Source organism: Somniosus microcephalus, chromosome 22 (genome assembly GCF_052327205.1).
Source record: "Somniosus microcephalus isolate GS21.2 chromosome 22, FLI_Smic_1.0, whole genome shotgun sequence".
Taxonomy (NCBI): Eukaryota; Metazoa; Chordata; class Chondrichthyes; order Squaliformes; family Somniosidae; genus Somniosus; species Somniosus microcephalus.
In genome coordinates this window covers 41,962,776-41,987,100 of record NC_141008.1, presented here as the reverse complement: position 1 = coordinate 41,987,100, position 24,325 = coordinate 41,962,776, and the positions used below count along the sequence as shown (strand labels likewise).

General features: G+C 43.3%; 2 protein-coding genes across 3 annotated transcripts in view; both read left to right on the top strand.

Moving 5' to 3' along the window:
- The window catches only part of LOC147102211 (double C2-like domain-containing protein beta), a 397,434-nt gene that overhangs the window by 297,904 nt on the left and 75,205 nt on the right, over positions 1-24,325 (top strand). The gene's annotated exons all lie outside the window — the stretch shown is intronic.
- The window catches only part of LOC147102212 (double C2-like domain-containing protein beta), a 99,914-nt gene that overhangs the window by 8,277 nt on the left and 67,312 nt on the right, over positions 1-24,325 (top strand). The window contains exon 4 of the mRNA XM_085965102.1: positions 9,403-9,560. Coding sequence (XP_085821228.1) covers positions 9,403-9,560 — 158 coding nt within the window. The remainder of the gene's footprint in view (positions 1-9,402; positions 9,561-24,325) is intronic.

Sequence of the window (24,325 nt, the reverse complement as noted above, 5' to 3'; positions counted from 1 at the left end):
AGTGGCGGGAAGATGTGCTGTTTGGGCTCATCTGCCCCACTTTCTGCTACTTTACTGGTAGTCCTGCCTCCTCGGGGCTGGCAACAAATCCAGCCCTTAATGCGAGTTAAGATATAGGCAGCAGAGTTTTGAATGAGCACATATTTATACAAAAGCAAAATACTGCGGATGTTGGAAATCTGAAATAAAAACAGAAAATGCTGGCAATACTCAGCAGGTCAGGCAGCATCTGTGGAGAGAGAAACAGAGTTAATGTTTCAGGTCGATGACCCTTTGTTAGAACTGGAAAAAGTTCTGACGAAGGGTCATCGACCTGAAACGTTGACCTCTCTTTCTCTCTCCACAGATGCTGCCTGACCTGAGTATTTCCAGCATTTTCTGATTTTATTAGAGCTCATATTTATGTTGGGTTGTAAAATGGGAGGCCGGCAGGAGAGAATTGAAATAGTCAAGTCCAGAGGTAACAAAGGCAGGGATGAGGTTTTCAGCAGCAGATGAGCTGAGGTAGGGTCAGAGGTGGAAATAGACAGTTTTGGTGATGGAGCGGACATGTGATCAGAAGCTTATCTCTGGGTCAAATAGGACCCCCCAAGGTTGAGAACGGTCTGGTTCAGCCTCAGACAGTTGCCAGGGAGAGGGATAGAGTCAGTGGCTAGGGAAATGGAGTTTGTGGCGGGGACTGAAGATAATGGCTTCAGCCTTTCTAATATTTAGTTGGAGGAAATTTCTGCTCATCCAGGACTGGATGTCAGACAAGCAGTGTGACAAATCAGAGACAGTGGAAGGGTTGAGAGGTGTGTCGTCAGTGTACAAGTAGAACCTGACATGTTTCGGATGATGTCGCCAAGGAGCAGCATGTAGATGAGAAATAGGAGGGAGCCAAGGATAGATCCTTGGGGGACTCCAGAGGTAACGGTGCTGGAGTGAGAAGAGAAGCCATTGCAGGTGATTTTCTGGCTACGACTGGATAGATAAGAATGGAACCAGGTGAGGGCAGTCCCCACCCAGCTGGTCGACGGAGGAGAGGCGTTGGGGGAGGATGGTGTGGTCAACCATGTCGAAGGTTGCGGTTGCAGACAGGTTGAGAAGGATGAGGAGGGACAGTTTACCATGGTCACTGTCTCATAGGATGTCATTTGCGACTTGATAAGGACTGTTTTAGTGCTATTGGAAACCTGATTGGAGGGGGTTCAAACGTGGAGTTGCCAGGAACAATGGGCACAGATTTGGGGAGGTGACAACATGTTCAAGACTTTGGAGAGAAAATGGGAGGGTGAAGATGGGGTCATAGGACAGAGAGGTCCAGGGGTGTTTTCTTTTAAGGAGTGTGGTGATGATGGCAGATTTGAATGGGAGTGGGACAGTACCTGAGAGTAGGTAACTGTTAACAAAATCAGGTTAACTATGGGGGCCCGGAAGGAAATCTGGTGGTCAGCAGTTTAGTGGGAATAGGGTCGAGGGAGCAGAGGTGGTTCTCATGGACAAGGTAAGCTCGGAGAGAGCATGAGGGGAGATAGGAGAGAAACTAGAGAAAAATGAGAGTTCAGGGCGAGGGTAGCAGGGAGATCTTTGGGAAGTTTGGCTTGGTGGGCTATTGGAAGGGAGGGAAGTGGCAGAGGAAGCTGAATGGATGGTCTCAATCTTGGTATCAAACAAGTCCATGAGCTCCCTTTCACTTGTTGGAGGTGCAGGTGGAGGAAGCTGGGGAGAGGGGTTTAAGAAGATGGTTTGTATTGGAGAACATAGGAACAGGAGTAGGCAATTTAGCCCCTTGAGTCTGTCCGCCATTCAATGAGATCATGACTGATTTGCAACCTAACTCCATACCCACCCTTGGCCCATATCTCTGAATACCTTTGGTTAACAAAAATCTATCAATCTCCCGATTTAAAAGTAACAATTGATCTAGCATCAATTACGGTTTGCGAATGAATGAGAGTTCCAAACTTCTACCACCCTGTGTGTGTAGAAGTGTTTCCAAATTTCACTCCTGAAAGGTCTGGCTCTAATTTTTAGACTATGCCCCCCTAGTCCTAGAATCCCCAACCAGCGGAAATAGTTTCTCTCTATCTGTTCCCCGTAATATCTTGAAAACTTCAATCAAATCACCCCTTAACCTTCTAAATTCTAGGGAATACAACCCTAATTTGTGTAATCGCTCCTTGTAATTTAACCCTTGGAGTCTGGGTATCATTCTGGTAAACCTACGCTGCACTCCCTCCAAGGCCAATATATCTTTCCTAAGGTGTGGTGCCCAGAACTGCTCACAGTACTCCAGGTGTGGTCTAACCAGGGCTTTGTACAGCTGCAGCATAACTTCTACCCCCTTGTATTCTAGTCCTCTAGATATAAAGGCCAGCATTCCATTAGCCTTTTAAATTATTTTCTGTCTCTGTTCATGACAGATTAATGATCTTTGTACCTGGACCCCCCAAGTCTCTTTGGACCTCCACTGTATTTAGTTTTCACCATTTAGAAAGTACAAGTACCCTGCTCTGTCCTATAGAGGTCCAAGAGAAGAGAAGCCGAAGGTTATTTTTGCATTCCAGGATGACCCTGGAATAGTGAAGAGTTTTGGCAGAGGAGAGTAGAACACAAGAGTGCTTTATGTTCATTAATAAATAGACATTCTTATTATGAACACAGCTAGCTTTTGCTAGACACTTTATTGAGCACATGTGGACTAGGTACAGTATCTGTAGAGGCATCCATCTTGACTGCTGCCTTGTGGGTAGCCTAGTGCCTCATGGGTAATGTAGTCTTAATATACATACAGCTGGGTAGTGTAGTCTTATATACATACAGCTATATACAGCTCTACAGCGCCACCTAGTGTCCACTATAGAATGACATGTTATTGATCATTACATCCCCCTTTCTTTGAGGTTTAACAAAATCAATATCAATCAACTTTCAAGAAAACAATAAAGATAATATCAGTAACACTTTTGTTAGTGCTCTATAAACATAAACATTTTCAAAACAGTCAACACATTTTCAAAGCTTTACATTGTACTCAAAGATTAAGTCTATCAGGCTCTTTTACTTCATGTGTGGATCTTCTCAACATGGGTAAGTCTGATGTGTCTTCATGAGATTGTTCTGGCAGTGAATGACAAGATGCAGTTGCAGCATTGTCATCAATCTGGTCTTGAATAGTCTGTTGTGTTTTTAGGAGGGAACGGCGGTTCCTCCTGAGAATCTGTCCTTCCTCAGTTCTAACAGTGTATGACCTTGGTCCTACTTCCTCAAGAACTGTAGCTTTCCTGTTCCATGTATCTGGATCCTCAATCCTGACAACATCATCCCTTGTCAATGGTTTTAGATGACTTGTCATAGTATGATTTCTGTTTCAGCTTTAACAGTTGAAGTCTCTGTCTCAGTTCCTCACTTTGCTGTTCTTTTGCACAGCAGGGTAGCGTGGTGCGCAACTTGCGACCCATTAGTAGTTCAGCAGGTGAAGAACCACAGTCTAAAGGTGAGGCTCGGTAGCTCAGCAGGGCGAGATAAGGATCAGACTTGCTTTCTGTCGCTTTCTTCAGTAGCTGCTTGAGAACTTGAACACCTTTCTCTGCCTTACCATTTGACTGAGCATACAAAGGACTGGATGTGATGTGCTGAAAGTCATAATGTGCTGCAAACTGTTGCCACTCCTTACAGTTGAAGCACGGACCATTGTCGCTAACGGCAATCCTGGGAATTCCATGTCTGGCGAAGATGGATTTCACATGCATTATGACACTGCTTGCTGTGGTGCTTGAGAGCAGCGCCATCTCAGGATAGTTCGAATAGTAGTCGATCACTATTAGATAGTCTTTACCATTTAAATGAAAAAGGTCCATACCAACCTTTTGCCATGGTGCTGTTGGTATGTCAGCTACTATCATTGGTTCCTTTGCTTGTTTGTTTTGGTGTTTCTGACATGTCTCACATTTGCCTATCATGTTCTCAATGTCCTTATTTATGCCAGGCCAATAAACAGTGTCTCTTGCCCTCCTTTTGCATTTTTCAATTCCGAGGTGTCCCTCATGAATCCTTTTGAGCATGTCTTGACGTAGAGCCTGTGGAATGACTATTCTGTTCTGTTTTAGTAATAGTCCACTTGCGACACTCAATTCTGACCTTATGTGAAAATATTTTGGACAGGAACCTTTTGGCCAACCATGATGAATGTTCTCTATTACTGTTTGTAATACTGTATCTTTTACTGTTTCTTCTGCTATTTGCTTTGATTTTGTGTCTGACACGGGCAGCGCAGCAGTGACCATACTCACATGAACATCCACGTCTTCTTCAGTAGAGCTCACATGACTCATTGTGGGTGCTCGGGATAGTGCATCTGCTAACACTATGTATTTGCCTGGTGTGTAGATCAGTTCAAAGTCATATCTTTGCAGCTTCATCATGAGTCGTTGAATCCTTGGAGACATCTCATTCAGGTTCTTTTTTATGATGGCAACCAGAGGGCTGTGGTCTGTCTCAACTGTGAAGGTGGGAAGTCCATATATGTAGCCATGAAACTTTTCTAGTCCAACTACCAAGCCTAGACATTCCTTTTCAATCTGGGCGTATCGACACTCAGTATCAGTCATAGACCTGGAGGCATAGGCTTCCAATCTTCACCCTCTGCTTGTAGCAAGACCGCACCTAGGCCATCTTTTGATGCATCCGTTGACACTTTGATTCTTTTTGTTGGGTCAAAGAAAGTGAGTACAGGTGTGGTTGTCAGCACTGTTTTGAGGTTTATCCACTCTTGTTCATGTCTTTCTGTCCATGCGAACTCATTTGTTTTATGTAGCAGGTCTCGCAGACAGGCTGTCTTGGCTGACAAGTTAGGAATGAACTTTCCAATGAAGTTTATCATCCCCATGATGCGTAGCACTCCTTTTTTGTCAGTGGGTCGGGGCATTTTGAGTATGGCGTTTACTTTTTCCATATCTGGCTCTATTCCTTTACCAGATAGATTATCTCCTAGGAAAGTGACTTCCTGGACGCCAAACTGACACTTGGCTTTGTTGAGCTTCAGTCCATTCTGGCGTATGCTCTGTAGCACTTTAGTCAGTCTCTCATTGTGTTCTTTCAGTGTGGAGCCCCAGATGATGATGTCATCAACATAGACCCGAACTCCTTCCAGACCTTCAATTATGTGTTCCATCGCTCTATGAAAGATTTCAGATGCAGATATTATCCCGAAAGGCATTCTGAGGAAACAATACCTGCCAAATGGTGTGTTGAAGGTACAGTATTTGGTGCTCTCTTCATCCAGTTTTAGTTGCCAAAATCCTTGTGCGGCATCGAGCTTTGTAAAGTATCTGGCACCTGACTTTTCACTGGTGATTTCTTCTCGCTTGGGAATCTGGTAGTGTTCACGTTTTATGTTTGCATTTAAGTCCTTTGGATCCATGCATATTCTTAGATCATTGTTCTTTTTCTTTACACATACCATGGAGTTAACCCAGTCTGTTGGCTCTTCGACTTTCCTGATGACTCTTAATGTGGTCATTCTGTCCAGTTCATTCTTGAGCCGGTCACGCAGGGGTGCTGGAACTCTTCGTGGAGCATGTACCACTGGCTGAGCATCCTCCTTTAGCTGGATCTTGTAAGTGAATGGTAGAACTCCAAATCCTTTGAACACATCCTGGAAATTATTCACTACAGAATCCACCGAGTCATCTGGTCTGCTTATGGCACAGTTTATACGGTAGACTCTCTTGACCAGTTCTAAGTCCTCACAAGCTTTGTCACCCAGTAGTGAATCAAGTCTTTCAGCCACAACAGAAAACATGAGATGATGCACTTTGTCTTTGACTGTCACTTTAAGTCTGCATACACCTAAGCTATCTATTTTCTGCCCATTATAGTCCTTCAGTAGTACTGACTTTTTCTGTATTTTGGGCTTTTCTTTCATATTGTTAATGTCACTCATACTGATTAAGTTTGCTTTTGCCCCAGTGTCTAGTTTCAAGGTAACTAATGCTCCATTTACCTGCAGTGGGATCATCCATTTGTCCTCTTTTACTGCATTAACTTTATGTTCAGCATTGTCCATTTCTGAGGGCTGCACATTTTCTGTATCCTTTTTGATATTGTCACATGACACCATTCCTACAAAAAATGTCTCACTTAAATCAGTGTCCTCAATCACATTAACTCGTTGCCCTTTGTTTTTACTTTTGAAAAGCATTGTTTGGCAAAGTGATTCTTTCCATTACACTTTGTGCACATTTTTCCAAACGCTGGGCATTGCCTTAACTGGTGTTTGTAACCATAGCGTTTACAATTAAAAATGTCATCCTCCGATTGCTTTTTATTTCTGTTCTGCCCACGTTTCTTCCCCTTGTAGGACACAGCACCGACAGCAGCATTATCACTCATTACAATCGCATCATTATTGATTTCACTGAAAGTCTTCGCGTGCTTTCGAGCTAGCTCGCTGGCTTGGCATATTTTCACAGCATTTTCCAAATTTAGTTCGGTTTCTCTCAACAGACGTTCCCTGACTTTTTTATCATGAATACCAAACACAATCTGGTCACGAATCATGGATGCTTTGAGCTCAGAGAAATTACATGTCTGTGCTTTCAGTTTCAGATCAGTTATAAAGCTATCAAAAGTCTCATTTTGCTGCTGTGTCTGAGAACGGAAGATGTATCTTTCATAGGTCTCATTCTTTTTGGGAGAGCAATGTGCATCAAATTTTTTTAGCACATCTTCTAATTTTTCTCTGTTCTCCTCTGGATTAAATACAAATGTATTAAATACCTCTATCGCCTGTGGGCCTGCAACCGTAAGCAGCAACGCTATCTTCCTTGCATCTGGCTTCGTACCGAATCCGATGGCTGCAATGTAGAGTTCGAATTGTTGTTTAAAAGTCTGCCAATTGTAGTCGATATTTCCTGTAAGTTTCAAACGCTCTGGTGGCTTCAAATTCTCCATGTCGCTTTTCACAATTTTCAGCAGATCTTCACCAATCCTGGTACCATCTTATGTTCATTAATAAATAGACATTCTTATTATGAACACAGCTAGCTTTTGCTAGACACTTTATTGAGCACATGTGGACTAGGTACAGTATCTGTAGAGGCATCCATCTTGACTGCTGCCTTGTGGGTAGCCTAGTGCCTCATGGGTAATGTAGTCTTAATATACATACAGCTGGGTAGTGTAGTCTTATATACATACAGCTCTATGGCTCCACCTAGTGTCCACTATAGAATGACATGTTATTGATCATTACACAGTCAATTCTGGATAAATGGTTAAACCAGTTGTCCCCCATAAATGTTCAAGACTGCATCCCTTGAACTTAAGGGAGCGGAGATGAGGGCCGTAGCAGGGGGAGCAACCAGGGTGAGAGAGAGTAATGTGTTTAATGAGGACATGGTCATCAAAGGTGGAGGTGAGGGTGTGACTGAGCAGATTGGTAGTAGAAATGTCAGGATGAATGGAAGGCTAAAGGCTAGACAGTTGGGAATTTGAAAGTACCGTTGTAAGTGACTTGGTAAAGAGTTTTTTCTAGGGGCGGACCCAGAAGGAAGTGAGGTTGGGAGGGGGATGTGAGTGGAGAGGGAAACGAGGAAGTGATCAGAGACGCCCTTATCTGTGACTGACATGATGGGAGTAGCAAGGCCACGTGAGATGGTGAGGTTGAGCGGGTGGCCGTGAATATGGGTAGGGAAGTTTATATGGAGGGAGAGATTAAGAGAAGATATAGGAGGCCAGTGAACTCAGAGGAGCGAGGGCATGGTGAATTGAGGTGGAGTTTGAAATCACTGAGGATGAGAAGCCGCTCTGTGTGGAGGCTGAGGGAGGAAAACAGTGAAGTTATCTTGGTGAGAAACTTGGTATGGTGCATGGATGGGCGGTAGAGAACAAGGATTTTAAAGGAAGGGCGAAAGACAAAACAGTCAATTAATACACATCAGTTTTACTTAATACATAGATATCCTTGTATTTGTATTGAGTCTCCTTTCAAAATCCTTTATTTCATAGGCTCATCAGAATTATTACTTACATATGGGGGTAATTTTAACTCTGTGGTCATGTAAAACGGGTGATAGCGTTGAGCAGCCTGTTGTAATGGAAATAAAAATCAAGAGAGATGTGAAATGGGCTGCCTAATCTCTAACATCCGTTTTACTCTATCACAAAGTCAAAATTACCCCCATTGAATGCTCAGTAAACAAATCCTTACTTGATGAGTTCAATTTAACAAATGAAGCAAGACCATGACGAAGTCTACTTGCATACCTGTATATCACAGGTTTCAGTATTCCAGTATTGAACAGTGCATCCGCGCTACAAGTTTAACATTGGTTTGAAGCGATTTCAGCTTTGTGCCAGCTTGTGCAGAGTAAATCGGCTATGAAGATGTGAACAGGCTCCCGAGTGACGTGGGATGAGAGTCCTCTTCACTCTAGTGACTGGCCTGACCTTAATCTAGATTCGGGCTGTATAAACATCAGTGCTAAACGACAATGCTTTTTTTTAACCAATGCTACAGTTGTAGTGTAAACGCACCCTAAAATAACTGAAAACTAGTTAGATTGCTACTTTTCTGTGGGCCCTCTTGCATTGAGAATTAGTTTTTCATCCTTGCATTTTCCATCAATTTAAATTATTAGAATTATGGGGCATTTAAATCATTTGAATGTAAAGAATTACAGGAAACTTTCGATTAACCGGCCCCTAAATAACTGGAAACGTCGGTTAACTGGCAAAATTCAGGAGTCGGTTTCAGCTAACTTTTATAACTTTTATTACTTGCACAGCAACAAATTGAGGAAGGCAAGGGTTTGGCTGCAGCTGTTGCTAAGCTACAGAGATGCTTGCAACTTGTGGACGTTCTTCTGAAGCAACAAGGTTTGTTGCTTCATACGGAGCTCTAAGGTCCGTATCTTTCACTATAGCGTTCGGTTATCCGGAATTGTTGCTGAACCGGCACCACGTCGGTTCCGTCCGTGCCGGATACCAGAAAGTTTCCTGTAGTTTGAGTTTTTGCTGGTCTTGTCTGCACACATTTCCAAGAATAAGTCTGCGATCACTTGGGAGGAGAAACTGATCTGCCTGCATCTCCTACTGTCCCCTATGATGGCTATTAACTTTCCACTGTCTGCATTAACAGGGTCAAAACTACAAACTGGGCACAAACCCAGGATATGAGGAGAGAGAAGAATTGGGCTCTAATTACTATTTCAGTATGTAAGGCAGTATCCCAGTCTGATACAAAGTAATTGTGTTGTGACAAGCTATTGTATAGAGACTGTATTGATTATTTGAACAAGAATTCAGTGTGTTGAGCATCTGTAACCTGTTCTTCTGCACGTGTAGGCACTTGGCATTTCTCTGCATGGCTAACACTGATGTTGGTTAAATGGTAAATGTAACACTACTTCCTTGCAGATAGATAAAACAGAGGACAAGTCACTGGAGGAGCGTGGTCGGATTCTTGTCTCTTTGAAGTACAGCTCACAGAAAACTGGTCTTGTTGTTGGCATTGCACGATGTGCACATTTAGCAGCTATGGATGCAAATGGCTACTCAGATCCTTACGTAAAAATGTAAGTAACAAACTGTACCTTAATGCACAAGAGGACTCCCACATTTGTAATCTCTGACCTAGGACAAGTTCAGTTTAAAAACCATAGCTCATATCAACAAAAAACAGATTGTATGTAATGAACGTCTGTACTGGCCACGGATTGTTGTGAAAGGACGGCACAGATGTGTTGAAAATACTCAGCAATTATTATATCACCTTAGAATCATTCTTGCTCCATTGGGAAGGATGTTACTGTGCAATTTCAGAACATGATTAAACCTGAAAAATGACTCGCCCACAGAATATTGCACAATCAACGATACATTACTGACATTTCTTCAGGTGTATGAAAAACCATTGTACTTGTGAAGTAACTTCAGTAATGCGCTGTGACACAATCACTGATGGACTATCTAGTTAGAAATCCAGTGGGAACCACAAGATAAAATCTCTTTTTCTTCCCTGACCTGATGGGCTGGAGGGGTGGGTGCTTTGTAATAAAATAAAGTTAACACGGTTTAAATTAGTTTACAAGTTTTTCAAAGTGGTCATTGTACTGTTCAGTGTTCAGTTCTGCAGTTTCTTTCTATTCTCACTGCAGTTGTCAGTCTGTCAATTGGACATCTACTTTAGTCAAGCCAGTGTAAATATTGTGCTCCAAATTTATTAAAGGAGTCCTAAACAACCTTACAATTACAAGTATGAAAGAGAATTTCCCTATATATTTCATTTTTGCACTACAGAACATTTTACAACCTCTCCTCCACATGTATATCCTTACAAAATTGTACAAAATGAGTTACAGCAGTCCCTTGTATTTGTAGTTAATTTTGCACTTGATTTAGTCGAGGTAAGCAGTTAGGTTTCAATATTATCTAATGTTGAGCTATAAGAAGGCGAGTTCCTTCTGTGCACATAAGAGGAGTATTAAAGTGTGAGAAATGGTTCTGAGCATCTTGGCATGGTATCATCAGAGTTCCCCACTCTCACAATTTACCGCTGTTCTTGATGTGATTTTCCAGACTGTAATATTGACCAAATTCCTTTCATTTCCTGCTTTGATTCACTCAGTTGGCATATTTAGTGCCCGGGGAAGCACTTAGTAAAGTTTACATTAGTCCTGCTCAGAATAACTAAAATAAAGTCTTGCATTTATATAGTTTCTTTCACAATCTCAGGACGTCCCAAAGCACTATACAGCCAATGAAGTACTTTTGAAGTGTTGTCACTGTTGTAATATAGGAAATGTGGCAGCCAATTTGCACGCAGCAAGCTCCCACAAACAGCAATGTGATAAATAACCAGATCTGTTTTAGTGATGTTGATTGAGGGATAAATGTTGGCCAGGACACCAGGGATAACTCCCCTGCTCTTCTTTGAATAGTGCCATGGGATCTTTTACATCCACCTGAGAAGACAAACAGGACCTCGGTTTAACATCTCCTCCATAAGACGGCACCTCTGACAGTGCAGCACTCCCTCAGTACTGCATTGGAGTATCAGCCTAGATTATGTGCTCAGGCCTCTGGAGTGGGACTTGAACACACAACCTTCTGACTCAGAGGCGAGATTGCTACCAACTGACTACTAGGAATTGGCTTACACATAAAGAATGAAACTTTGGTTTTCAACTTTATTCTCCTAAATCCCAGTGTCATTATTGATCAGATTCACTTGCATTACATGTGGTTGGTAATTAAACTTGTTACACCTACCAATTTCATCTCCCTGGGATCCAAAATGTATAGTGAACTCGCTGCAGCTATTAATCATTTCAATATCCTATCGATATAAAATTGTAAATCTAATGAGCAGTAATAAAGCATTTATGTGTTTACAGTAGACTTAAGTGGCACTCCATGTTGCTTTAGAGGTTTAGTGTACAGAGAGGCTTTGTAATAAATCTCTAAATTTGAAAGCCAACAGTTCCATTATAGATAATTCCAAGAACAGAAATGTTCGAAAGCGCCATGGAGTGCCAGTTAAAACTATTATTAATGTTTTATCAATCATTTGTTAAATTTAGTTGCACCTTTACCTCTTCCTCTGTTGACATTTCATCCTCTTCCTCATTCCCCTCTCTATAGCCCTAAAGGAAGCATTTCAATGTAAAGTAGAGGTATGCATCCAAATTGATTTAAAACACCCAGGCTCGCTTATGTATCATACATTTTTGTGTACAAGTTTTACCTTTTGTGTCTGGCTTATGCCTTCTAAATGTAGGGATGCAATTTACAAACTGGAGTAGTTTGTAGTGGGTTTAGTGAAAAGCCAACTTTAAAATAAGCTACTGGTTTGCATAACAGACTTTACATATACCTGATTCAGAAATAAAATTTATAATATTTAAAAGAACATGCATTGCTGAAAAGCATTTACAGACATTTCAGGCAACTGCGTGAGCATTGCTGTGGTGTCCAAAGAATTCTAAAACATATTGGTCCAGATTTTGCGGACAGCGTAAAGGAACGGTGCTCGCTGTTCACCTCACTGACAGCTGCTAACAAAGTTTTGACCAGCTTTAGAGCGCAGATGTCCTTTAATCCGGTGTCTATTCCAGCGCGGCACCCTCTACAGGGCATTTGTGGCATCTGTGAGCAGATCAAAAAACAGCAAGGGTCTTCAACCAATCAGATTGAAGAATTCTCACTGAGACACGCTGAGTTCAAACCAGGAAGTATAAAGCAGGAAAAATAAATTAGATTTAAATGATGTACAGAAAGTGAAATAAAGATTGGGAAATAAATATTTTTAAAATCTCCAACATGAATTTTCTTCTGAGAGAATGAGACTCCACTTGTTGAACAACCTCTGCGGCCCTGTTTTTTTTTTTAACAGTAATTGTCACTTACCACACCATTAGAAGCTCACTTACTCCTGAATGCATCAGCCCTAACTTTTTTAGCTGTCTTTAGTGGGGTACTAGTGGGCAAGTACAGTAAGATCACACGTTGCAGGCATTTCAATGTTGAGGTTATCGACGAGGACTGCAGTAGTGCACCCTGTGAAGGAGCAGAGTATCTCTTGACAACAACTTCCAATTTCCGCGTTTAACTGCGCATGTGCGGATGCCAGAGGTTGCTGCCCGATTTACCCCGTAGCAACAGTGAGCGCTGATAGCCTCACTTATTATTACCGCAAAATCAGGGCCAATATACTGAGCCCCTCGGTCTTTTGTCTAAGCCTCAGAATCTATTGTGACTTGTTCAGTATCTTAACTGAGTTCTCTCACTCAGTGTTTTCACAGAGTTCCCCTTCCCTCCATACATCAATCCCTCTGGCATTCCTTTCAAGTCTCCATTAAATGCATCTATTCCTAAATCCAGAAGCCTTCTCCTTGTCCATCAGCAACCTACTTTTGTAGATATCATTCCTTACATTTCCTTTAATATGTATCATCACCTAGCCTGACAGGGACCACACATTAGATTCATTTGTTAATAAAGATCTTGAATTTGACAGCCATGCCTGCAAGTGATATATTCCCATAGTATCAGTTTACTCTAGTTCAAATGTATTGACAATATTGTTGCAGCTCTGGCCATCAAGAAGACTGAATTCTCTCCAGTTTTGAAAATAGGATCATTCTCTCACACAAAAGGTGAAAGCATTTGACCTTTAGTTTTACAGCTCTAATGTAAATTTGATCTAATGTTGAAGTTTTGATTGTGCTGTGCCAACTCCACTGTCAGAGCTAATTAACAGCCACAGAGCAAACCCATTAACAGTGGCAGCTGAACCCACAAAAGGGAATTGCAATGATTCTATCAAGCAACATTATTCATTTAGAATAATATATTTTCTTCACAGCTTGAAGCCTGTGACATAAAACCGCCAAATAGTATTCTATTTATAACCAAACCCAGTTATATAACTGCTATAATAATGATATATAAACAGAAAATGCAAGGCTGTGTTGCTCTTGTAGAGCCTCAGTGGACACAAGCACGTATTGGCGACAGGACTACCACACTGATTCTGTGCCCTGCACCTACATCTAGTGCCGCATCAGTAGCTCAGTCTTACAAATTACTGCACTGTAGCGCATACTGAATACCTCTCAGTGAATTGCAACACAGTAATTCGAAAAGTGGATGCAGATGGCATTATAAACAGTGATATCTGACGCCATTACAATTTTGTTATAGTATATTCGAATACAGAAGTGAAATACTTTAAAGGAGTGTTGTTTGTAGTTGAGGACCCTACTATTCAATCATCTTTTACTTTGAAGCTTCAATGTCTGGTATTGTTATTTTTTTCTTTACCACAAGAGTTAGTCTCCCTCCAGGTTCTCTCCTGTTCTGGTTTCTACACATCAACCATGTGTAAGCAAGTGAATGGAGAGGCAGATAACTTGCCCCCATGCTTAGGCCAGTGGCACTTTGGGCAGGCCACTCAGAGGTATACTTAAATTAATTGAGAAGTATTGAACATTATTTATAATATACATGATGGTAGTGACCATTGAAAAGTAGAGGATCTTCCCTTCTACAATGAGTGTGTAAAGCCATTCATGCATCATGTGATGTTGGAACTCTGGGCATTGATGTAGGATCTCGATTTTTGGGAAGTTGTGTCCAATAGCAATTTTCAGAAACCACTGCTATGTGTAATACAAATACAAGAAAATGTGATTACACATAAAACCATGGTGTATTGAAAAATTTTAAGTATTCCTTGCTTATTTTTTGGACCATGTGCCCAGGTGCGACGACAGTTGAAACTAAATAAAATGGAACAAATAATACTTCGGCATCAGATTGAAATTACTTGAAAACATCTTATTTATAAGAGTAGATTTTTTTAATAATAAAGAAGATCTTGTTTCTCTGGGTTGAATCCAGAACTGGTGCAATCAGGTGTTGGGAGAAAGGTTTGTATTTATGATTTTTCACACCCATGAGTTTCCAATCTTTACTAAATCCCTAATAACAACAGAAAATGCTGGAAAAACTCAGCAAGTCAGGCAACATCCGTGGAGAGAAATTTGAGTTGACGTTTCGGGTTTGACCCTTCTTCAAAACTGGAGAGAAAAGGAACTAGATCGAAGGCAGGGCTGCGATCGGACAAAAGAATTAAAGAACCAAAAGAAGTAAAAGAGATTAGAAGCTAGACGAGATGGTAATAGGCTGTGATTAGGTGTAAAGTGTACTGGCAGGGCAAAAGATAGCTGCCAGGTGTGAGAGAGAAACAAAAGGAAAGGGGGGGGGGAAAGGAAAGGAACTTGTTCTCACATTGAACAACTTCTCCTTTAACTCCACTCATTTCCTCCAAATCAAAGGTGTTGCCATGGGTACCCGCATGGGTCCTAGCTATGCCTGCCTTTTCGTGGGCTATGTGGAACAATCTTTGTTCCAGTCCTACTCGGGTCCCCTCCCTCACCTCTTTTTCCGATACATTGATGACTGTATCGGTGCCGTTTCCTGCTCTCGCCCCGAACTTGACAATTTCATTCACTTTGCCTCCAATTTCCACCCTTCCCTCACCTTCACATGGTCCATCTCTGACTCTTCCCTTCCCTTCCTCGACTTCTCCATCTCCATCTCTGGGGATAGGTTATCGACCAATATTTACTACAAGCCCACTGACTCCCACAGCTACCTGGACTACACTTCCTCCCACCCCGCTTCCTGTAAGGACTCTATTCCATTCTCCCAGTTTCTCCGCCTCCGCCGTATCTGCTCCGACGATGCCACCTTCCACACCAGTGCTTCAGACATGTCTTCCTTTTTCCGCAACCGAGGATTCCCCTCTACCGTGGTTGACACTGCCCTCGACCGTGTCAGTTCTATCTCCCGCACCTCTGCCCTCACCCCTGCCCCTCCCTCCCGGAACCACGATAGGGTTCCCCTTGTCCTCACCTTTCACCCCACCAGCCTCCACATTCAACGGATCATCCTCCGGCATTTCCGCTACCTCCAAAGTGATCCCACCACCAAACGTATCTTCCCCTCCCCTCCCCTTTCAGCATTCCGCAGGGACCGCTCTCTCCGAGACACCCTAGTCCACTCCTCTATCACCCCAAACAGCCCTTCCCCTTCGCCTGGCACCTTCCCGTGCAAGCGGAGGAGATGTAACACCTGCCCCTATACCTCCCCCCTCCCCACTGTCCAGGGCCCCAAACACCCCTTCCAGGTGAAACAGCGATTTACTTGTACTTCTCGCAATCTAGTATACTGTATTCGCTGCTCACGATGCGGTCTCCTCTACATTGGGGAGACCAAACGCAGATTGGGTGACCGCTTTGCGGAACACCTCCGTTCAGTCCGTAAGGGTGACCCCGAGCTTCCGGTCGCCTGTCATTTCAATTCACCGCTCCATTCCCACTCGGACCTCACCGTCCTTGGCCTCTTGTACTGTTCCACGGAAGCTCAACGTAAACTCGAGGAACAGCACCTCATCTTCCGATTAGGCAGTCTGCAGCCTTCCGGTCTCAATATCGAGTTCAACAATTTCAGATCATAACCTCGGCCCCTATTTCATTTTCACTTATATTTTTCCACTCCTTTCCTTTCCCCCCCCCCTTTCCTTTTGTTTCTCTCTCACACCTGGCAGCTATCTTTTGCCCTGCCAGTACACTTTACACCTAATCACAGCCTATTACCATCTCGTCTAGCTTCTAATCTCTTTTACTTCTTTTGGTTCTTTAATTCTTTTGTCCGATCGCAGCCCTGCCTTCGATCTAGTTCCTTTTCTCTCCAGTTTTGAAGAAGGGTCAAACCCGAAACGTCAACTCAAATTTCTCTCCACGGATGTTGCCTGACTTGCTGAGTTTTTCCAGCATTTTCTGTTGTTATTTCGGATTTCCAACATCTGCAGTATTTTGCTATTTTACTAAATCCCTGTGAGGAAGTAGGGAAACACCAAGTGAAGGTCAGAACTTCCCAGAAAGAGTGAATATCAGAAGATTGGACCAAGCCACGCTCATATACCATTTAGTGCCCCTCATTTATAATACTTCAAATACTTTATATGGATGGAAAGAAGAGCAGAAAACATGTATAAATGGGGAAAATAGAGAGGCGCTTTAAAAGAGAGGCACAGCAAGGCATCGTGGTTTGGGAAGAAAGTCACAAAGAGAAGATTGGAAATGTAACAGATTTGATTTATTCAATTTGTTTAATGATTTGTGGAAGTGGTGTGTGTTCCTTTCGTGGACATTAGTTTAACCTTGCTGGAGGGAGAAATTTGACTGATGATTATATTAAATGCTGCAGTGCATCCTGATAAGTATCCTGATGACCTTCTGTGTACTAGCCATCTATAGTAATGGTAAGCAAAAGAAAAAACTTGCATTTATACAGCGCCTTATTACATCTTCAGAATGCCCCAAAGCACTTTACAACCAGTTAAATATTTGTGAAGTGCAGTCGCTGTTGTTATGTAAGCAACACAGCAGCCAACTTGCACTCATCAAGGCCCTACAAACAGCAGTTCAATGAATGACCAGATAATCTGTTTTTGGTTGAGGGATGCATGTTGGCCAGGACAATTGGGAGAACTGCCTTCTCTTCAAATACTACCAAGGGATCTTTTGCATCCAACTGAACAGACGAACAGGGCTTAGCTTCATCTTGAAGACAGCACCTCTGGCAGTGCAGCACCCTCCTCAGTGCTGCACTGGTGTCAGCCATATAATACAGCCCAAGGGCCACTGCCAGCCCACTTCCCTATCATATGTGACCTTTGGTAGGCACAATACTCCAGGTGCCTTTGGGCGCCTCTGTGGCATATCCAGCTTATTAAATCCGTGTGTTAATGGAGACACGGAATACAGGAGTTGGTTTAACAAGTCTTTACTGAATGGAGACAACCTGGAAACTGAAACTACAGGAGCCCGCCAGGGCCTTTTATACAGGGGTGGTCACTGCCGGCACTGCAGTCTGAGACCAGTTATTCCCTTAAAGGGACATACACAACACAGCTGTGGGATGTTGTCTCAATGCTGCTCCCTCTCATTTTATATGCAAGAGAATGCCACTTACAGAATTTTCCACCAGAATTAATGGTGGGCTTTAAATAAGGATGCCCAAATGTGGCAAGCCATATTCAAATGACATGTTAATAATAGGAAAACTTAATATGATATCTTTTCCAGTATTAACATCTCAGCAATACTGCACACTCAGAACACATGAATTCCTTGCATGCAGCATTGCTGTGACAGGCAGAAGGGGATTGAAAATTGAAATTCCCTTAAGGGAGAGAGTCATTGACTGGGGCAATCGATTGCACTGCCAAAGCCTGAGCTATTCAATTTTATATTAAAAATGAACTTTGTATTCAGCTGTCCAAGTGCTGTAGCAGAGTTAGCTCATAGTTAAACAGGTGGGCACATAGTGCAGTTCACTGCAGATATGGCCATATTTGCCAAAGCAGAAAATACCACTTAGTATGCATCAGGATAAGAATAAAATGAACTAATAACTATTATATGGCATTTTGATAACATTGACCGACCACTCCCTGCCCCACTGACTGACCCCTCCTGCCCCACTGACCAACCTCTCCCTGCCCCACTGACCGACCCCTCCTGCCCCACTGACCGGCTCCTCCTGCCCCACTGACCGACTCCTCCTGCCCCACTGACCGACTCCTCCTGCCCCACTGACCGACTCCTCCTGCCCCACTGACCGACTCCTGCCCCACTGACCGACTCCTCCTGCCCCACTGACCGACCCCTCCTGCCCCACTGACCGACCCCTCCCTGCCCCACTGACCGACCCCTCCCTGCCCCACTGACCGACCCCTCCCTGCCCCACTGACCGACCCCTCCCTGCCCCACTGACCGACCCCTCCCTGCCCCACTGACCGACCCCTCCCTGCCCCACTGACCGACCCCTCCCTGCCCCACTGACCGGCCCCTCCCTGCCCCACTGACCGACCCCTCCCTGCCCCACTGACCGACCCCTCCCTGCCCCACTGACCGACCCCTCCCTGCCCCACTGACCGACCCCTCCCTGCCCCACTGACCGGGCCCCACCTGCCCCACTGACCGGCCCCTCCTGCCCCACTGACCGGCCCCTCCTGCCCCACTGACCGACCCCTCCTGCCCCACTGACCGGCCCCTCCCTGCCCCACTGACCGGCCCCTCCCTGCCCCACTGACCGGCCCCTCCCTGCCCCACTGACCGGCCCCTCCCTGCCCCACTGACCGGCCCCTCCCTGCCCCACTGACCGGCCCCTCCCTGCCCCACTGACCGACCCCTCCTGCCCCACTGACCGACCCCTCCCTGCCCCACTGACCGACCCCTCCTGCCCCACTGACCGGCCCCTCCCTGCCCCACTGACCGGCCCCTCCCTGCCCCACTGACCGGCCCCTCCCTGCCCCACTGACCGACCCCTCCTGCCCCACTGACCGACCCCTCCCTGCCCCACTGACCGGCCCCTCCCTGCCCCACTGACCGACCCCTCCTGCCCCACTGACCGTCTCCTCCTGCCCCACTGATCGACTCCTCGTGCATACCAAAGCTGTACTTTATTGCTTTCCTCAAGCCAAACTTCAAGTCACTGTTCTAGATGAAAGTAAGCAAGTTTAAGTGTGAGACACTGCTATATTCTAAAAAGTGAGTCTCTTTTAACATGTTTTCTACCACTGCTCTGTATCCACTTTTTTGTGCTCAGCTTCTGACAAACCGGAGAGTTATTTGGTTTGAACTCAACAATATGTCAGTATCTTACCCCTGGCTCATTGTTGATTGGAGTTCATAGCCCTGATGCAGGAGGAGAATTATTTACTGCTTGAATAAATCAGCAGCTAAGTATCTAAGTAATAATAGTCCAATATATATTTTAATATAATAATTCCATGCCTATAATATAATGGCCCAGAAATTCGGGTCTCCACGGGTGAGTACGCACAGGGTACTCACCCGTAAGACTAGTGGAAGTGCCGGTTTCCTGCATGCACTGCACATGCGCGGGAAATCGACACTTCCGTTCCCCTGACGAAGAGGTTCAGAGGTCGAACGCATGTGCAGGAGAGGCAGCGCGTGCGCATCGAACTTCGGTATTTTTTTACAGGTTTTCCCGGGAGGGTAAGTCTCCAGAAGTAAGGCCTGCTTTTTACAAGTAAGTGGTGAATTAATTAAAATTAAAACATTTTTTCCACAGGTTTATTATTTTTAAATACTTTAAAGCAAGGTAAGTGTATTTTTAGTCCCGTTAGAAAATAAAATTATTTTTTTCAAAAATTTAAATTATTGTTTAAAATAGTTATTTCATGTAATTTATAGTTTATTTAAAAAATGTGATGTTTTAAAAAAAAATTATTTGAAGATTTAGTGCTGTTTTGGGACGGTAGTATTTATAAGTTTGACAGCACTTCCTGTCAATCTTATGAATGGAGCATTCCCTGCTCCGATTGGCTCCCCATGGCCCACGTGATCCCAGAGGACGCATCGAACTAACCGCCCCTGGGATACGCAAGCACTGCGCGCCGGCAGCTGGACCAGGCCCCGGATCGGAATTCCACGGGGCCCTACAGCACAACGGCCGGCGCGCTAGGTAAGTGCAGGTCGGGGGCTTACACCCGCGGGAAGCCCCCGACCCGAATTTCTGGGCCATTAAAATCTTATGTCTGCACGCAGTTCTGTTCAGCTTTTTCTGTTATAAATTGCTGTGTCCACATTTATAACTACTTGTGTAAACTCGCCATGCTGTAATTGCCCCCTCCCCCGTGTGCTGGTGCTGCAGTGCCACCACTGGTGGGAGGGTGTAATTACATGTTTACGTAGGCAGTTGCCATTATAGGAATTTCTAATGGATATAAAAATACAGACAGGTTATGAATTTAAAATGGGAACTGAACTATATCTGTGCGCCCTGGTCTAATTGTCTCCCATCTTGTAACCCTGAAAACCATACTTGGTCTTAACTCTCTGTGTGCAAAGCTGCATGAGATCAGCTAGTTGCACATTATCTTCACAGAAAATGAAGCTCCCTCAATTCCTACATGTTTCCAGAACCATCTTTTTACTTTCATTTTAGGACTTCCAGATTGTGTGTGTAATCGAATGATGAAATGTGGGAAATGGACATCACTCTATTTGAAAGAGAAAGATAACACTTGTCTGTCTGTATTTCAGTTGTTCTGAATTTATGGATTTTCTTTTTATCTCTATTTACTGGTTAGCGAGACAACTCAGTCAGAAAAATGCACACAAATACGAAGCTTTTAAAGTCTAACCTACATATGTGTAGTCTTCAAAATGTCTTATCTATTTCTATTAATCGTGTGTAGCATGTACTGACAGCATTGCTCCTAGAAATATATTTTGATATGATCCAAAGTGCTGCCATCATTTTCAAAGGGTGAAACTCGGCTTGTAAGATTACAATTGTGGTACGGAGAGTTTCTACAGATTGAATTTTTTTTCTCTTGCAACATTCTCTCTGATTTTCTTCTATTACCTCTCTTATACTTATATTACTTTTCTTTTATTATCCCTTAGCTGATAGGCAGTTCATGAGATCATAATTCGGAATGATCAGACATTTTCCCCCATTCTTAGCTCAGGGAGACTGAATCCAACTGAAGCCACTTCTTGCGCAGACAGTGATCCCAACCCTGACTGAGATTGTGTAAGACAGCACAGTCCTACTGCACCTTGTTCAGTTCTGCACCACGAAGTTAATTTATCATTGGAGAACTGCCGTCTAGGATTGGGTGTTTGCAGATCAGTTAAAGTAACTGACACAGATAAATGTTCGTAGGTATTAGTCTGTGAACTGATTTCAGAACGTTGTGAATCTTCATGTCTGAATATAAATCAGGGTTAGAATAGACAAGCATTTAAATCTAATTACATCAATCACTTAATCCTAACATGATGTCAAATTTTTAACTGGCTCATCTGGCTAGTTTTGCTACCAACATTTTCAAGCTCTCGATATTTGTGGGTATTATCAAATGAAGCTGCAGGTTAAGAGCATTTGGCAAATTTCCCAGGGCAGGCTCAGGCATGCAGTCTGTTTAGTATCCCTGTATCCAGAAGCCTGTGTACGGAAAAGGGATTCATTAAACAATCTCAGCCTTGTGGCACAGTCAAATGATTCAATTATATAAAGGTAAGAATTGAACACCATGCAGTGAAAATCAATTAATCTTTTGTAAAGGTTTTGTGCATTTGAGCCAGTAAAGTGGCCATATGAATAGAATTATACCCTCGGAGTTAATTTACTTTAAAGCTTCTACTACAGAATCTGATTTCCAATGGACTGAAATGGGTTGGTGAAGACAGCATGCAAGATATATTTGACGTGTAGTGTATATACTAGTAGATTTCCCATAGCATTGTTCATAGTGAGTGAAAGGTTAGGCTGTTGCAGGGACTGTGGAAGTGGGGCTAACATTTCCACTGAGAGAATTTAGAAAAGTGAAAAAGATTTCCCCAGGAATAATGAAGTGTTTTTGATTGATCTCTGAAAAATAACGAATAGATAAATTAATTTGTTTCTGCCACATGTCACACTTAAATAAATCTCTGCATGTAATATGGGAGAGCAACTCTTTACTGTCACTGTCTATTTATTTAGGGTACAACTTTTCATAGCAAATGGCAAGAAATATGTGAAACTTAAGAAAGGTTAAACATATTTTCATCTTTGCCAAACATCTCTGTAACATAGAAACATAGAAGATAGGAGCAGGAGTAGGACATTCAGCCCCTCGAGCCTGCTCCACCATTTAATGAGATCATGGCTCATCATCCAAGTTCAGTACCCTGTCCCTACCTTCTCCCCATATCCCTTGATCCCTTTAGCCTTAAGAAATATATCTAACTCCTTCTTGAATATATTTAATGAATTGGCCTCTACTGCCTTCTGTGGTAGGGAATTCCACAGGTTCACCACTCTCTGGGTGAAGAAATTCCTCCTCATTTCTGTCCTAAAAGGCCTACCCCTTATCCTTAGACTGTGACCCCTGGTTCTGGATTCCCTGACCATCGGGAACATCCTCCCTGCATCTAGTCTGTCCAGCCCTGCTAGAATTTTATAAGTTTCAATGAGATCCCCTCTCATTCTTCTAAACTCCAGCGAGTACAAGCCCAATCGACCCAATCTCTCCTCGTATGTCATTCCTGCTATCCCAGGTATCAGCCTGGTGAATCTTCGCTGAACTCCTTCCATGGCAAGAATATCATTCCTCAGATAAGGCGACCAAAACTGCACACAATACCCAAGATGTGGTCTCACCAAGGCCCTGTACAACTGCAGCAAGACATCCTTGTTCCTGTACTCAAACCCTCTCGCTATGAAGGCCAACATACCATTTGCCGCCTTAACCGCCTGCTGCACCTGCATGCTTACCTTCAGCGACTGGTGCACAAGGACACCCAAGTCTCGTTGCACTTCCCCTTCTCCCAATCTATTGCCATTCAGATAATAATCTGCCTTCCTGTTTTTGGCACCAAAGTGGATAACCTCACATTTATCCACGTTATATTGCATCTGCCATGCTTCTGCCCAATCACCCAACCTGTCCCAATCATCCTGTAGTTTCTCGGCATCCTCCTCACAGCACACACGCCCACCCAGTTTTGTGTCGTCTGCAAATTTGGAGATATTACATCTAGTTCCCTTGTCTAGATCATTAATATATATTGTGAATAGCTGGGGTCCAAGGACCGATCCCTACGGTACCCCACTAGTCACTGCCTGCCACTCGGAAAAAGACCCGTTTATTCCAACTCTTTGCTTTCTATCTGCCAACCAGTTCTCTATCCAAGTCAATACCTTGTCCCCAATCCCATGTGCCTTAACTTTACACACTAATCTCTTATGTGGGACCTTATCGAAAGCCTTCTGAAAGTCCAAATACACCACATCCACTGGTTCTCCCTTATCTATTTTACTAGTTACATCCTCAAAAAATTCCAGTAGATTAGTCAAGCACGATTTATCTTTTGTAAATCCATGTTGACTTTGTCCGATCCTGTCACTGTTTTCCAAGTGCTCAGCTATTACATCTTTTATAATGGACTCTAGCATTTTCCCCACTACTGATGTCAGGCTTACCGGTCTGTAATTCCCCATTTTCTCTCTACCACCTTTTTTGAATAATGGGGTAACATTAGCTACCCTCCAATCCATGGGTACTGTCCCAGATTCCATCGAATGTTGGAAGATGATCAGCAATGCATCTACTATTTCTAGGGCCACTTCCTTAAGTACCCTAGGATGTAGATTATTAGGCCCTGGGGATTTATTGGCCTTCAATCCCATCAATTTCCCTAACACCATTTCCCTACAAATACTGATTTCTTTCAGTTCCTCCCTTTCATCAGACCCTATGTTCCCCGACATCTCTGGAAAGTTATTTGTGTCCTCCTTTGTGAAGACAGAACCAAAATATGTATTTAATTGGTCTGCCATTTCTTTGTTCCCCATTATAAATTCCCCTGATTCTGACTGCAAGGGACCTACGCTTGACTTCACCAATCTTTTTCTCTTCACAATACTTCAGTAACAATACTTAGTGTTACTAAAAAAAATAAACCAACTTTTAAATTCAGAACATTTATTTGGAACATCCCTCCAAACTTAAATAACCTCTTTCTAGAGGTTTGGGAGTAAGCATAAAAATAGAAATGCAGCTGGGATAACCATATCGAAGACTTTACAAAATATAAGGAGCTCTCCAAGTGGCTCTTGCCGAAGTCTTTTCCCTCCGCTGTATCTGTGTTCACTTCTCTTACTGTCTTTTTAGGCAGTCCCTCAGTCACCTGAGAACATTATGTGTAGGATTTCATTTATGATGCCTAAATTAGTTTGCTTCAAT